The sequence below is a fragment of the Meleagris gallopavo genome, chromosome 3 (genome assembly GCF_905368555.1).
Source record: "Meleagris gallopavo chromosome 3, MGAL_WU_HG_1.1, whole genome shotgun sequence".
Lineage (NCBI taxonomy): Eukaryota > Metazoa > Chordata > Aves > Galliformes > Phasianidae > Meleagris > Meleagris gallopavo.
This window is the reverse complement of record NC_139406.1, coordinates 52,633,903-52,649,596: the sequence shown is the minus strand read 5'-3', so window position 1 is coordinate 52,649,596 and position 15,694 is coordinate 52,633,903. Positions and strand designations below refer to the sequence as shown.

Sequence of the window (15,694 nt, the reverse complement as noted above, 5' to 3'; positions counted from 1 at the left end):
TTCTACTAGTTGTGTCTTAATCTCCTTCTCAAAGATTTGTATTGCTACAGTGCTCAGACTGAAAAGGAGAAAGATGAGGGAACATCTGAAGTGCCATTGTGTAGGAATAAAGTAGGAAGGTGAGATCAGTTGAGGAGAACTTACGATAAATTTGGAAAAAGTACACCAAGAAAGATCCTTTTTATACCATTGTTAAAGCATTTCCCTCTCTTGTCCTAGTCACCAATTTCAGTCCCTCATTATTTCATGCTTCTGCTCTGTGTCTATTCTTTCTCATATAAGTGAGGATAAAAATAAAATTTGGAAGTGCTGCTCCTCCTTCTACATTGGAAAATACAGGTCTGCAGCTCAGCATCTAACCATGTCTTTAACACATCCAGCTGCTGTATGGTCTTAGGAAGACTTCATAGGGAGTTGCTGAGTTCCTGAACCTCAAAAAGCACTCTTTTGCCAAAGTCCTAGCAAGAGAAGGGCAGAGGCATCCTTCATCTTAATTTCTTTCATTCTACCTATTAAAAACAAATATGGTCCCATCCTTTGCTCCTGTTCTGGTGGTACGTAAGCCCTGCAGCGATGACCTATTATTTTCCCTACGTCTGTCTCTGCTGCAACTTTCTAGAAGTTTCTTTTGAAACTGTGTATGTGCCCTTGCGTAGCTTCCATCTTCAGCTTTGATACATGGGGACGTGAGAGACAGGACAGCAGGACAAAAGCAAGTATCAAAATAAAATCTTTATCCCCTGTATTACTAATATAATCTCAATGCCTGTGGATGTGTTTGCTTCTTAGGACCTTTCCTCTGCAGATAGCAGCTTGGGTATATGCAAGCTTTTTCAATGGTGGAGTAGGAAACAATTATAATAAAGAGTGAGAGAAAGAAAAAGGTGGTGGAGCAAAGGTGCAGATACACAGTCTTTATATTATGTGTGGGTGTAGTTCTAGTAAGAACTTTACTGTAGCTGACAGTCTTAGCCTCAAGGGGCATTGTTCACAAATAAACACAATTTCCCAGGGTAGATTCTACAGGACTTGAGAAAATCTTGTGTTTCATGTTAGTAATTGAAGAAGAAAATGGGCTATTGAACTCTTTTGGTGTTGTAGCATAAATTTCAGCAAGAGGGAGTGCAGAGATATTTAGGGAGGAAGATGTGAAGGAAATAGTGTGAAAGAAGTGAATTACGCAAGTGGAGAATGAAGCAACAAGAACTAAAGGCATAAGACGAAGAAAAGAATGTAATATTTTAGAAGGAAGCAGCTTGGAACAATTGGTCTAAAGTGAATCAAGGGGCATGAAAAGAGGAAGAGAAAAAGGACAACAATTGTGGCAATCTTCTAGTTCATTTTAAGTGTTTGGAAAAGGGCCCGTGACTAAATCATTGAATTATGTATGATTTATATTCTCTAGTAATGGAATAGTGACCTTAGGACGATTAAGCTACTACTCAGGAAGTTATTTCACTTCTGTATCTCAATTCCTGTTTGTGTTGACAATAACTTTGTATCTAAATCCGACTTAAGAGACCCTGTCTGCAGCAGCCTGTGAAAATTTTTAACAGGTGGTACCACTGTTTACTAAAAGGTTGGCTCTTTGACGATAGATTGAGTTTGTCAGGGCTTCTGATGCCCTTCTGCAAGAGAGTACCTATGCACCTAGACTGTTGCACCCATACAGACATGCTTGGTTATAACCTTCTCTTCTGTCAGAGAGATGAGGACAGGTTGCAAAGACATAAGTGAGAATCTTGAGGCTTGAGTTGTTATGACTGTTATGGTGATACGCAGATTTATACAGCTTTTCTCCATCTTAGCTACTTCTTAAATTTGACTACATTATAGGTTTCAACTCTCAGTGAGAAGAAATGAATAGTTTAATCTTTTTACAATAGTTAGTAGCTTTTAGCAGCCGGTTGTCTAACAATTGATCAAAGAATGACGGGTTTTTACTGATAGTCAAAAATGATCACTCTCTGCCTGTGATGTGAACCTTAGTGGCCATTAAAGTATATTTCAAATGAAAAATCTTCTCTAATTCACACATAAATTGTTGATATTTCTTTAAAATATACATATATCCTGAGAAATGAAGGGTGTGGAATCAGAGTGAAAACTGTAGAGGTCCTATTCAGAAGGTCAGTATTTCATCAAAAATTAGAAACAGTGATTTTATGCTTAAAATTTTTGATTGACAAAAGCACAAGAATGATATGGGGTTACTCCTGATTTCATAGATGAGTTGATAGCACCTGCAAAGTGTGCTAATGCTGTCCTTGGAATACCACTTGTAAACTCTCCTTACTTTTTTAATAAGACAGGATTTTTTTTTTCAGAAGATTGGCTCTTCAGAAGGGAGGTATAATATTTGTAGATCTTCGAGATCTATTAAGTGTATTATAGGAAGTGTTTAAATCCTTTTTTGCGTCCTTGTTTGCAGAAATCCAGAAGCTTATGATGGAACTTTCCTATGTGGCAGCCTGTTTCTCAAGTTCACATAAGTGTCAGATGCTTTTAAAAATCCAAAATAGCAGTGTATAATGCAAAAAATAATTTAGGCTTCTGAGTCTGTCACCATTTAGCACTGACTTTTTAACAAATGTTATTGCTTTTTTTTTTGTCTTTTTTTTTTTCCAAAAAACACAGCAGCCACATTGTACATTATGAGTAGTTGTTGCAGGTCATTCAACTAGGGTTTTTTTGACTATTTGGTTGAAAATACCTGCCTTCCAACATCCATGACAGGAGTTCTAGAGGTCATTAATAAAACAAGTTTATGAAATAAGAGCAGTGAGAAGCAGGCAAATCTGCTGTGTTAAATCAGCTCTGCCTTCTTCTTCTTGACAAGAGTGGGCAAAGGACATTTGGACATGCTTCTGATTATTAAAGAATTCTTTCCTCCAAAATGTCTGGGTAAGCACCTTTTTGCCAAGCGGGAGCCTTCTTGTGAGTGTTAAGTAGGAAGAGACTGCTTATGGATAAATTAGTAAAATATTCCTTTACCTATTGCCTCTCAATACACCTCGTTATTCTACTTGTCTGAGAATTCTCAGTTGCCTCTCTAGTTTTACTCTCTCCTTAATTTTTGAGGTTGTTTCTACTGGAGTAGAGGGATACATTTCAATGATGTTGATCAATACCAATTGACCTAGGATAGACTATATTTTATCTAAATTGAGAAAATTTACAGAGGAAAATCTGTGTTTTGCAGTGTTTGGATAATTGAAAAATAAAAAATAATTTAGTCTTCTATCTCTCCAGATATATCCTGCTGGAATTAAACTGTTTGGATAATTGACAGTTTAAAATGCTTATTGGTGGTAAATATGCCTCTGGTGAAAATTGTTAGAGCAAACAGGTAATATGATATAGACTGGCTAATAACTGAGAAAGAGAAAATAGATCTTAGGAACAGCTAGTATTCTCTTGTTGACTACTGTAAGAAACAATGAGTCTGGGGAAGAGACCATATCAAAGACAGTTCTAGGAGGAAAAAAATCTATTCATTAGTCCTATTGTAAATAAATGAACAATTGGCTTGTGTAACTGACACTGTTAAGACTCAGCAAACAAAAAAAGATCTTCTAATATTTTGGTTAATACAAGTTTTGTGTAAAAATATCTTATGCAATGTACTCCAAAATATTCACATGTTAAATAACAGTGTTAAAGAGTCAAACATGTAAACCCTAATTTCAGCTATTCTTTTTTCCTTTAAAATGCTGTTATCTTCATGCTCCAAACAGCAGAATTATGTGAGATGATGACTTTCATCGAGGGTGAAGTTTTATGAAGAAGCTGGAAAAGACAATTGTAGTATAACGAGGAATAAAATAGTCAGATACAAGTATACGAGTAACATGAGCAAATGTATGAAAACATGAAAATGAGGTTAATTGGATCTTGAAATAAATGTGAGATACTGGAATTTTTTTTGAGACTTCACTCTCTTTTCTATTATAAGAAAAGTAATGATGGGTAGTAAAGTTTCACATACATGATTGTATAAAGGTTTAAAGGGAATACATGAACAGATATTAACAGTAAAGTCTGGAAGAGATGAAGACATAGATTTTAAGAAGAGCTGGAAAAAAATGGCTTACTAACAAAAAATTATAGAGAGCTGGACTTCTATCTATAAAGACTGAAAGAGAATGTTAGGGATAACAACTGAGCATTAGTTTTCTAATTCTGCCTCCTAGATCAATGTTTAAACTAAGGAGAAAAAGATATGAAAATTTGAATTCATAATGTCATCTCTTTTAATGTCATCTCTTTTAATGAAAAGATCCCATGTATGCCAGAAATATTTAATGTTTTCTAATGTGTTATTCATGTTACTTATGCAACAGATTTAATGTTAAAACAACAAGAAAACTCTTGTAGGGAAGTTCTCTGCAGTATGGTAAACTTGGTTTGCGTAAGATGGAAAGTTGAGCTCAAGGAAACTGATGTTCATATCAAATACCGTTCTTAGAGGAAGATGTAAAATATAAATTCACCCTTAACCTCGACAAATTAATGCATTTTTTATTTAAATATGAAGTAAAATGCACAATTTGTATTCAGTCAGTGCAGTGGACATCGGTATGTTACTTTACACCAAAACCCTGTCATTCATAGAATCTGTTAAAAAGTGTAAAGCGAAATAAAAAAATTGTTACATTGTAGTTTAGACAATTTCAGAAACATGTATTGAAAACAAGCAAACTGTGTCAGACTTTTCTAAACTCTTTCTGTACCATGAGAATATTCTCTTTGAAAGTATATACACACAAATAGACCAAATGAAAATGTATACACAAACCCACACATAACTTGCAAGAGTATTTGCTGAAGCTGTAGACTTTTGTGTATTCAGCGGCACAGTGGGAAGGGCGGAGGTGCAGAAAGAGAAGGAAGAAAACATTGGGGGTACAACTCTATACGAGGGATGAGCAGAATGTTATCAGCTTTATATTATGATTTTATTTATTCATGATTTTTTTTTTTTAATATTTAGTAAATCTTAAAGGTATAGAGATAGATTACTAGAAAGGAATCAGAGGTAGACAGTAAAGTGTTTTCATCTCTACCTAGCAGCAAATATTCTTTCATGCTTTCTTCCCTTTTCTTGCAGGACAGAAACCTGAGTTAATGCCTGTCAGCTCTTCATGTTTCTGTGGTCTAATATAGCAACTGATTGTTAGGGTTAGTAGCCACAATATTCCCCAATTTGTGGTCATGACAAATAACCAGCATATAGATGACCTTTTTGAGTAACTGAGTAACATTTTGTCAGTCATCAGTAGCCTCCTCTGTTAGCTCACTGAAGTTGTTAAGAGTTGCTGAGTCTATTGTTGGGAAAAGTCTCCTGCAAATGAGTACATGTGGTGTCATTCAGGAGATCATGGCTAATGGCTGTATACCAGCATCTGAACCTACTAGGCACTGGGGCAATATGGTAGACTTTGATTTTGTTCATTGCTATTTCACAGAAACTAACAACACAACATCTGTTGGCTATTGTGGATTTTTTGCATTAATATGTATTTCATATAAGTGGTATGTATTTTTTTCCTTACAAATAAGGTGATGCGCTGTTTATACATAAGTACATAGAAATCAATAAATCAGTCAAGCAATAAATGAATTTATTTTCTATAGACAGGTCTTGTATGGAATACATTTGGAGTTTTTGGAAATTATTCTTTGAGAAAGTTTCTGATAAAATGTAGAACTTTCAGAGTAGGCCAAAGAGAATGTCAAGAGTCTGGAAAATGTGTTTTGGAGAAAGAATGCATTTATTGGGAAAGAAATACTGGGGGGAAGGGACATTACAAGAATCTGAATTCAAACATCTGGAAGGTTGCTATAAGGTGGAAAGAGAATGCTATTTTCTCCAGGTATATCTGTTGTCTGTTGCCATATGTTGTAGACAGATGAAGAAGACAGAAGTTTAGTACCATCTATGAATGTTCGATGTGTTACATATATTAATAAGTATGTACACAATGTAACATGTAGAATATTTAGAAGATGCATTTCAACTCCATCGCTGGAAGTCTTAAGATAACTTCCATACAAACAGTGGTCAGGAATGACATTCTGAACTTGTTCTATGGCAGCAAGATGCACTAGTCAACACTGCACTGTCTTCTCAGGTTTTTATTGTATTACATGACACCTTCTTTCAGGTTAACCTTGTTAGTGACTTGTCATTTACTAAAAAGATGTTGGTATTTCATGATAAGCTTCTGAAACCAAATTGTTAGGCAATACTTTTTTTTTTTTTTTTTTTGTAATGGAGGAGAGTACAGTAGATACTTACTATTACAAGGGAAAGATTGAAAGAATTAACTCAGAACCTTCAGGAAAGGACAAAGTGGCCAAAATATATTTATCGATGTCTCAATATTTTTAAGGCAACCTAATATATATATATTTTTTTGTATAGGTAATACTCTAGGCCTTGTTTGTTCTCCTTGAACAAGTTCTCCTTTTACATTTCTATAGCTTTCTTTTTTTTTTTTTAAACACAGAAATTTCATGCTTTATAGGTTTCTGTCCATCTAACACTTCCACTTCAATCTTGCATTGCTATTGAGATGTGTGCCTCTATGTGAGACTCGCACCATCCTGCTAAGCCTAAAGGTTTGTGCTTGTTCTGCTCATGAGGAACTGAAATTGCTTCTACAGGTTCTTGGCAATACTAGGCAAAATATTTGCAGGTAGAACCAATAGTTGTATGCACAGGGACAGAAAGAAGAGTCAAATTTGTCCACCTAGTAAAGAGGCTCTCTGACCACCCAGCAACCCTTCCCAGGAGGCAGCGTAAGTTTAAGAGACGTTTTCCCCTCAGTGGCTGGCCCTTATGTGAACTCACGGTGCCTCTACCCTGGGTCCACCCCTTCTGGTCACTTGGGAGCACAACTGCAAACAATTTGCCTGTGCTAGCCACAGCCCTTCACTAGGTGCTCAGTCACTAGTTCAAGCTGTGACCTAACAGTTCTCCTTCAGTGCTTTTGGGTGGTGAACTGGAACCAAGAACTGATGTTAAAAAGAATGAATAAATGAATAAGAGTGGTGTTAGCTAAAATTGCTTCTTTAGTCTATTTCACCCCAGGACTATAAAAATGTATGTATCAAGGAATAAATAAGCGTGTTCTTGCCTGGCAAAGGTAGGAGCAGCCATTTCAAAAGACAGTGGCAACCTTAAGTAATCAGGCTTCTATGATATGAGACTTAAAGCTAGAGAATGTATTAAGAAAAAATTTATCCTCTGCTATCTTACTCCATGTTTATATACCTCTGCAACTGCTTAATGGAGTAGCATAAGAAAATGGTTATCAGTTTTTGCACAATTAAAGAGTCAAAACAAATGAGGGAACAGCTTCTTCCTTCTCTGCCTAAATATTTTTTTGTGTAGAAATATTAAAAATGCAGAAAATATATTTTTAACTGAGCTTTTGTAATGACAATTTGTTGACTCCCCTGCTAGAAAAAAGCTTACCTTTTCTCTTTTTTTTTTCTGTTGCACCATCATCAAATCCCCAGTGAATAATAATTTTTGTCATGCATTGTTCATAGGGCATGTTATTCTCCACTTTTTACTTACGATGCTAAAACTGTTCTTGAAATAAATATTTGGCAGAAAACATTGGGCAAGGTCCTCTGCAATGCTTTATTTTAAAAGCCAAAAAAAGAAAACAGAACAACTTTTGCTTTTTTTTTTTTTTTAAACACACATAACTAATACATTTTGGTCTGAATTTCTTTCCTTCACAAAAGCAAATTTCAAATCCTAGTACATAATTTATGATCTTGGCATCTAGCCCAAACCTGTGTACATGTTGAAATCAGTTTTGCATCTGTTTAACTTTATGCACATGAGTAGTCTAATTCAATTTAGTCTGATGAAATGACTTGTATGAAACTAAGTGTTTGTGGAACAAGAATTTCAGACAGCAGGGTTCTTCAGGGCAATAGCTTCTGCTTGCTGAAACTATGTGGTTCTTAGCACAGGAAATTGTATCTAGATCATCTAGGATCTCTCTTCAAACTATAGCTGTAGTAAGAAGAGAAATGGTGCAGTGCAAAAGAACATTTCTTGCAAGCTAGATTACTTTCTACTTCTTTTTCTCCCTTTTCTGAGAATCTCTTTACTATTAAGTGAAATTACTCCAGTCATTCCTTCATAACAAGCTATCAGAACTGCTGCTGTTGACCTTCTGGTAGCCACTGACAAAGTTAAATACTGTTATTTATATATGCTAGTATGTTATAATCATCATCTCCTATCTGGATGGAACCATGTTCTTCCTGAAACTTATTATTATTCAATGAATTCAGCAGCTACTACTGCTGAGTTATGAATGGGCAGCAATGTAGATGTTCACCATCTTCCCCAACAAAACATCAGTGTGCCAAATAAGAGAACAGGGTTTTTGCTGCTCTGCCAAGTCTTATCTTCCCACACAATCTCATGTCTGCTATCCTGAACGCTACAATCAGGCAAAATTTTTTTGCTGTGCAGTTGTAGGCCGTAGGAAGACAAGAGGTGATGCTGAGCTTACTAATTGTTGAAGATATTTGTATCCCAAGGCTGGATTTTCTGTTTTCTTCTGCTATTTATTCATTCTTCCTATCTCCATTATCTAGGCAGTGAAGAGACTCTTAGGAAAGGGGCTGAGGAAGATCTGCTGTTAGGTGCATTAGATATTTAAAAGTGGAACTCGAGGATTTATACTGTGATAATGTAGTCTGGGAAGGTTTTGGACAATGAGTGCTGGAAAGGCAAGAAAATGAATGGGAATGACTGCAAAACTGATGATGTACAGAAGACAAAGATGAGATGGAAATGAAAACAGGGAAATAAAAAATTATGGGAGTAAGAATTTAAAGCAAGAAGGATATTTTAAAGACTCATGCAGTTTTGTTGGCCTCTTCTTTCTACCTCATTATCCAGCTACATTCTATGATTGATGAAAACACCCCTGAAATAAAAAGCGAATTTTAGGAGGCTCAGAATGTTGCTCAAAATGTGATTTTGTGTATGTGTATTTGAAATAAATTTATGATTGAGGTATTATGCTCTTGAGGGTTTTTTGGTGGCATTTAGACGAGGGAATTCGTGTGAAATTCAAAATGCAGCACTTGATTTAGATTCTCTGAAACTAATAGAAAACAGTATGCTTTGAAGTGATAGAAAAATATATTGAAATGTTATAGGATTAAAATATTATAGAAATAAAATTGCGCTCTGAATTACCTTCAGATGAATGTGATGCCTCTGAAGATTCTCTGTGATACCTTTATGTGGCTGGTGTGAAGATTTGATCCTAAAATGTTAAGTCATATAAAGCTTTTTATTCCTGTTTTCTTTGTGGTTTTCATTCTGAAGCAGATGCAGAGGAAGCAGGTAACTGAAGTCTTAATATTTCATGGAAAATTGTATAATATTGACTCTGTTTGTAACTGAAAAATTTTGGTCCTACAACTGGATAGAACTTTAATGAGATGGTCATCTGATTTATACAAGAAGCTGACTGTTCTGCTAAGGTGAAAATTCTGAATGCTGATATGTGAAAATGGCTGTACTGTATATTTCTCAGCATAATAATGATATCTTCATAATGTTGACAAACCTACACAAGTCTGGTTCAGTGTGGGGTTTTGCAAGTGAAAACTAGAATATGAACACCTCCATGTCTTGAATATTTTGAACTTATTGCAGCTTTTATGTTTCATACCAATTGAATTTATATCAATTTTTTTTTTCTAGTGAAATCTGCTTTGCTTTAAAATCTGTAACATTTAATCACATGTGGTTTTATGCAATTTTACTGCCCCTTATTTATTCATGGCTAATATACAGAAGTCAGTATTTCTTAGAATCTTCCATGTGTAACACTTGAACAGTGCTGTAAGGCAGATAACTCATCTTAACTGTAATTACAATGGGCAGTCTATTTGGTAATTGATTTACTGAATTTACATCTGGTCACATTTTTTTAAAGCATGGAAATGAATATTATGGTGAATTATTCATTCTTAAATGAATCATGAGCACATTTTATTGAACAAAGAATAAAACAAAATCACGAAATTACTTAATGCTTATGAAGCATTTTTGATGAATAGACCTTATTTCTATGATGATTTTTTACAAATATATTTTTTAATTTCTTTTTTTAGTCTCCTGCACATAGCTATTCAAGCTATGACTCTGGCAAGAATGAGAGTGTAGACAGAGGTGCTGAAGATCTGTCTCTGAATCGAGGGGATGAGGATGAGGATGACCATGATGAGCAGGAAGATCCTGAGAAGGTTAATGAGTCAGATGGGGTAGAAGCCGAGCGACTGAAAGCTTTTAATGTAAGTCCTTCTGCACTTTTTGCTTTGCTTACCTCTGCTATCTCTTTTTACATTATTATTTATGGGTAAATTTGACAGTATTAATGGCACATTAATTTGCTTGATCTCTTTCAATTATTTTATTAATGCAGATTAAACACTTGCCAAAAGATGACAGATTTACTGTGCTTTGTTTAGAATTTAAAGCAGAGTGCCATCTTTACCAGTGAAGAAAGCAAAGCTTTGTTGTGTGTGTGTGTGTGTGTGTGTGTGTGTGTGTGTGTGTTTTGTGCATGTTCAGTCAGTGTATGGAAAGGGGCTGTAGCTAGTTTATCAGAAGACCACTCCACTGGTCAGCTGTTCTCTATTGCTTTCTCAGTGTATGTAATTATGCATGAAAACACAAGCAATTGTTCAAACCAAGAAAAGTGAAATTCACTTCAATAAAATGAAGTAGCAGTCACTGCTTATTGTTAATGATGAAACTAAGTGGTGCCTATTTTCATAGTCTGTTCTGGCTAAACTTGCAAGTTCTATATCCTGTAGACTATTCTTTTTTTTTTTTTTTTTTTTACTAGCTTCTTCCCACTCCCTAAATAATCCTTTAAAGTACTATTTGCTTAATATTTCTGGCTTCCCATTACAAAGCTATTCCGTGGATAGAAAAAATGTCTTCCTATCAGTAATCAAGACAGAAAGCTAGGAAGAGAAGAGAGCCGCCCTCCAAACCCGTCTCCTCTGTCTCCCTCTTGCCAACAGATGTTTGTCAGGCTGTTTGTAGATGAAAACTTGGACCGAATGGTCCCAATCTCTAAGCAGCCCAAAGAAAAGATCCAGGCTATCATTGACTCATGCAGGCGACAATTCCCTGAGTATCAAGAGCGTGCCAGAAAGCGCATACGTACTTACCTCAAGTCCTGCAGGCGGATGAAAAGAAGTGGTTTTGAGATGGTGAGTTTTGATTTAAAACCCAGCCCTAGTTTCCATCAAAACCCCATATGTAAATCCATGACACTATTTTGTTTTCATCTTAGTGTCTTTTTTTTTGTTGTTTTTTTTTTCTTTTTTTTTTTTTTTTTTTTTTTTTTTTGGTAATACCAAGTCAGAGGTTTCCTTTTCCCTCCTTCATTCTTCCTGAATTTATCCCCCTTTTTCACTGGTTTAAAAATGAGAGACTAGAATTCACAAGATGAACTAATATGGATCCATAGGAAAAGAAAAGTAAAACAAGGGAGAGAAACCCAATGATTGCTTACATGAGTGGTCACCATGATGGCTCATTTCCTACTCAAGGAAGAGTTAGAAATTTCTCAGTTAGAAATTTTTGCCTGGCAAAGTCTTAAGTAAGACAGGTTTTTCTTTAAAATAGTTTTTCTGATCATACTTCTGTGAGCTCTGTGAAAAATATATCATGCTAGAGAAATGCTATCTCCAAGCAAATGCCCAGTGTAGTAACATTGCATTGGCAATGTTTTGGTTTTTTTTCTCCTTGCACAGTTTATTCTATGAGCTATGAGTAGAAGTTACTCCTTTGAATTCTTTCGATTGATATAAATTGAGTTTACGTTTTGAGCATCACAATGATGCAGTAAGTGTAATCGAACCAAAACCTGTGAAAAGCATATTACCATACAACTGGCATTGTTTTCAGACATTACTATTTTAGTATCACCCAGTCCCCTGAGAATGGGTAAAGAATAACTCTTCTCACCAGCTGACAACTTATTTTTTGTTTCTAAAAACAATCTTTTGTATTTCCCAAACCCTGCCAGGAAAGGTGCAATAAATTAGGTACGTACACACCTTATGATTGATGCGTCTTAGCTTTCACTCTGGCCATTAGATGACAGTGAAATCACCTCATCTTTACAAATAGATATCATTTAGCAATCAAACATATCATTTTTTATTTTAATGAATCATCTGCAAAACCATTGATTGCATTGAAAATATTATTGGGGATAATTGAATTTTACTGTTTCTCTGTCTTTCTCTTTCCTGCAGTCTCTGCAGAATACTTATGTCCATATGCTATTTTAAGATGTTAGCTGACAGTTTTTTGTAGGGTAAGACCACTGTTGGATATTACAAAAAGCAGAGACAGAAACAAAATTATATGTTTGTGATTCTAAATGACTGCATTGCTTCATTATTGAAATATTGGGATTATGCTGTTTCTGAACAATGGAAACACAGATGAAAAGACACAGGTAGAATTAAGGACATCTGTACTGATAAAAGTGCCAAAGATTGGCTGACGGTGTACATGTCAAATCGTATAGATTTCCAATGTAAAAGGAGTACAGAAAGTAATTTTTTAATATACATCATGTAGCATCAAATTGCATCTATTCACTCCAGCTGAAAATAATTCAGCAACATCAAGTCCACCTTTCATGATGCCAAATATTTTTGTTTTGCTGTACTTTCAAATGAAAATACAAAATTAGCCAATGTTAGCAAGCCTCTTCACTGTTCTGATTTGACCTCATTAATCATTATTCTGATTAGGAGTTATGTAAACTGACTCCTTTTTTGTTATCTGAAAGATCTGTGCAACTCCTTTTCAGTATGAATAAGGAATTTACAGTCTGACCCATAAAAAGCTAGGTTGGCCTGACCTTAGAGGGTTATATATATTTGCAAAGGTTACTTTCAGATGAATAAAGGTTGTAGGATCAAATTTATTCCCTTGAGAGGAAAAGGAGCAGAGATTACCAGGAACATGATTCAAATATGCAATCTTTGTAATTCAGAAATATTCCCTATAATATTCCATTACATTTCATGATGGGCTTTATTTCTTTCCCAACAAACAAATCACCCTCTAAGATATTAAATTTGCTGCCCATGAATGGAAGTGACAAGGCAAGACACTGGTATTTGTTCCAAAAATTGAGGCTTTCACTGGGCAGAAGGGAATTCTGCAGGTAGGAATACTAACCAAAGACTATTCAGTGTCTTTGGAGGACTTCCCATTATCTTTCTGAGATAATAAATGATGTTTTATGCTTATGTATCAAATAATTCTCAAAGGAAATACATATCCATTTGGTGGTTTTAATTATTTTCTAATTTCTAAATTACTATTTTAGTACCTCATGATTATAAGCAGTTTTTAAAAATACTACCATGGACAGAAGCACTTGACTGTATGATTATTTTGAGCCTATTCACCGCTTTGACAGTGGAAAGGAATCGCTTTGTCTGGATAACAACATTTGCTCAAAACAATCATGAAAGGACATGTCGGTGTTGATTTGAATCAAGTACTACACTCAAGTACAGCAAAACAGGATAATGATCTCCTCAGGAGCTACCATTGTTACATTAAATAGGATGTCAGATAATAATCTCCACAGGTGGTGTCTTTTGCTATAGACATATTAAACACAAGGTTTTCACTTCGTTCAGGGCCAGAATTATATGTTTTGAGCATCTAGTTGTAGGAGAAAGAGAATTAATCTCTTAGGTGATATGTGACAGTTCAGAATGTGCACATGGAGTGGTGCAGCTATCTACAGCATCATATTGCAAAGTGAAGTGAAAATGTAAACACTAAGTTTAATTGGTGTAAGTCTGCCTAGTAAAGATGAAAAATCATGCCTGCGGCATGCTTCTGTCAGTTATTTGCCATCTGTAATCCAAATGACTCTTCACACTGCATACCAGGCCAGTTCTAGCTATGAGGCAAGAAAAAGGTTCAGTCTCACAAGTGCTCATGTTTGTTAAGTTTCTTAGCATTAATTTTTAAGAGATACTTATATTTATTCTGCTCGTACTTATGACAGCTTGGAGTCTGTGGCCTCCAAGGCAGCTTGAATAGCATCTTGTTACAAATAGCCTTTTGAGAAATTGAATATGCTTTCTTTTTTTTGATTCTTCAGCTTGCTGTTGTGCCACTTCCATTTTCATTCTGACCCAAGCATATTCCTCAAAAAAGCACTGTAAAGTTTTTCTCAAGAATTGTAAAATCAGTTTTCTCCTCAGGTTCTCTCTTCTGTATAGTCTATTGAGAATGTTCCCTCACTAAATTCTGTGATCTTGCTCGTAATTTTTGATTGAGAAGAAAGGTTTTTTTTTTTTTTTTTTTGATCCTGAAATCACTGACATTCTGATGAGATCTCTGGGTTCTGCTTCCACTTGTGCTATGCTGTATCACTTTGTGAACTTCAAGAAGTTATTGAAGACTAAAATAAAGATTTTCTTTATTAACCCAAAATAAAAAAAATAAAATCAATTATCACCTTTCTCTGAAGGACTGATGGTAATTAGAATTCCTTTCTATATAAGAAGTGTTATCTGACCTATATATACTATACAAGAGGGGTTTTCTCCCTGAAATAGTCAATGACCTATTTCACTAATTTTAAAAAAATGCATACTTCAGAATTGTCCCTGCCTATGTATCTGTAGGAAAAAATACAAATTAAAAAAAGATAATAGACAGCTGCTGATGGTATCTACTTACTTAGTCCAGAAAATTTAAATGTTAAAAATGATCAAATGGGATTGAATTATTTTAATGATCTTATCTTTGTTCTACTATCTGCTCCATTCCATCTACAAGATCTCCTATCATCAATCTCACTAGCTGTATCTTGTTTGAAACTGCACCTTACAGCATCATTTGCACAGATGTATTTTTTTCGTGTGCATCACAAAACAAGATCAAGGTTTCAATAAACTTGTAGTCACAGAGAGATTCTTTTTATTTTTATTTAAGCTAGAGTAAACCTTTCTTGGTAGACGCTACTGTAATACAAAGAAATGTTATCAAAGAGCAAAGTGTCACTACTGTTATATATTGGAAACAAATGGGTAAGTTATAAATGCCTTTCAATGTCTGAAGATGTTTGGATGCGTAAGACACAAGGAAAGGAGTAATGCCCTCCTCTGCCCTCAAGACAGCTCCTGAGTTACATCCTGTTGTTCTTCCCAGCTTCTTCTATCCTATTGCCAGCATCAACAACAACAAAAAAACCAAGCTTGGTGTCTTTTGATTCTTTTGTCTTTTGTTTGTGCCAATTGGCTGTAAGTGGTGTTTCTACAATTTGCAACTGTGCACGCATGGATCAAGATGTTTTAAATGCATCTATTGAGGTGAAGTTCTTCTGTATGTAATTGAACAAATCCTATGGGGACTGTTTTCAAAAGGTGGTATGTTTTCTGAAATTTGCCTCTTTGCAATGTCTCTGTTAAGTTTTGTCTTTACAGAGAGGAAGCTTCCATGACTTAACCAGTTTAGTGTTGAGTAGTCCAGCTGTCCTTGCAGTCACTTGACTTTTCAGACCTCCAGGCATCTGTTGGTTAGAAATGTTGCAAGCATTTTCAGAGTATGAAAGCCTGTGGGTTGAGAGTTACATGC

General features: G+C 35.2%; 1 protein-coding gene across 1 annotated transcript in view; it reads left to right on the top strand.

The window, feature by feature from the left end:
* Window positions 1-15,694, top strand: part of NOL4 (nucleolar protein 4) — a 188,402-nt gene that overhangs the window by 128,970 nt on the left and 43,738 nt on the right. Inside the window, exons 7-8 of the mRNA XM_085221021.1 lie at window positions 10,168-10,347; window positions 11,086-11,277. Coding sequence (XP_085077147.1) covers window positions 10,168-10,347; window positions 11,086-11,277 — 372 coding nt within the window. The remainder of the gene's footprint in view (window positions 1-10,167; window positions 10,348-11,085; window positions 11,278-15,694) is intronic.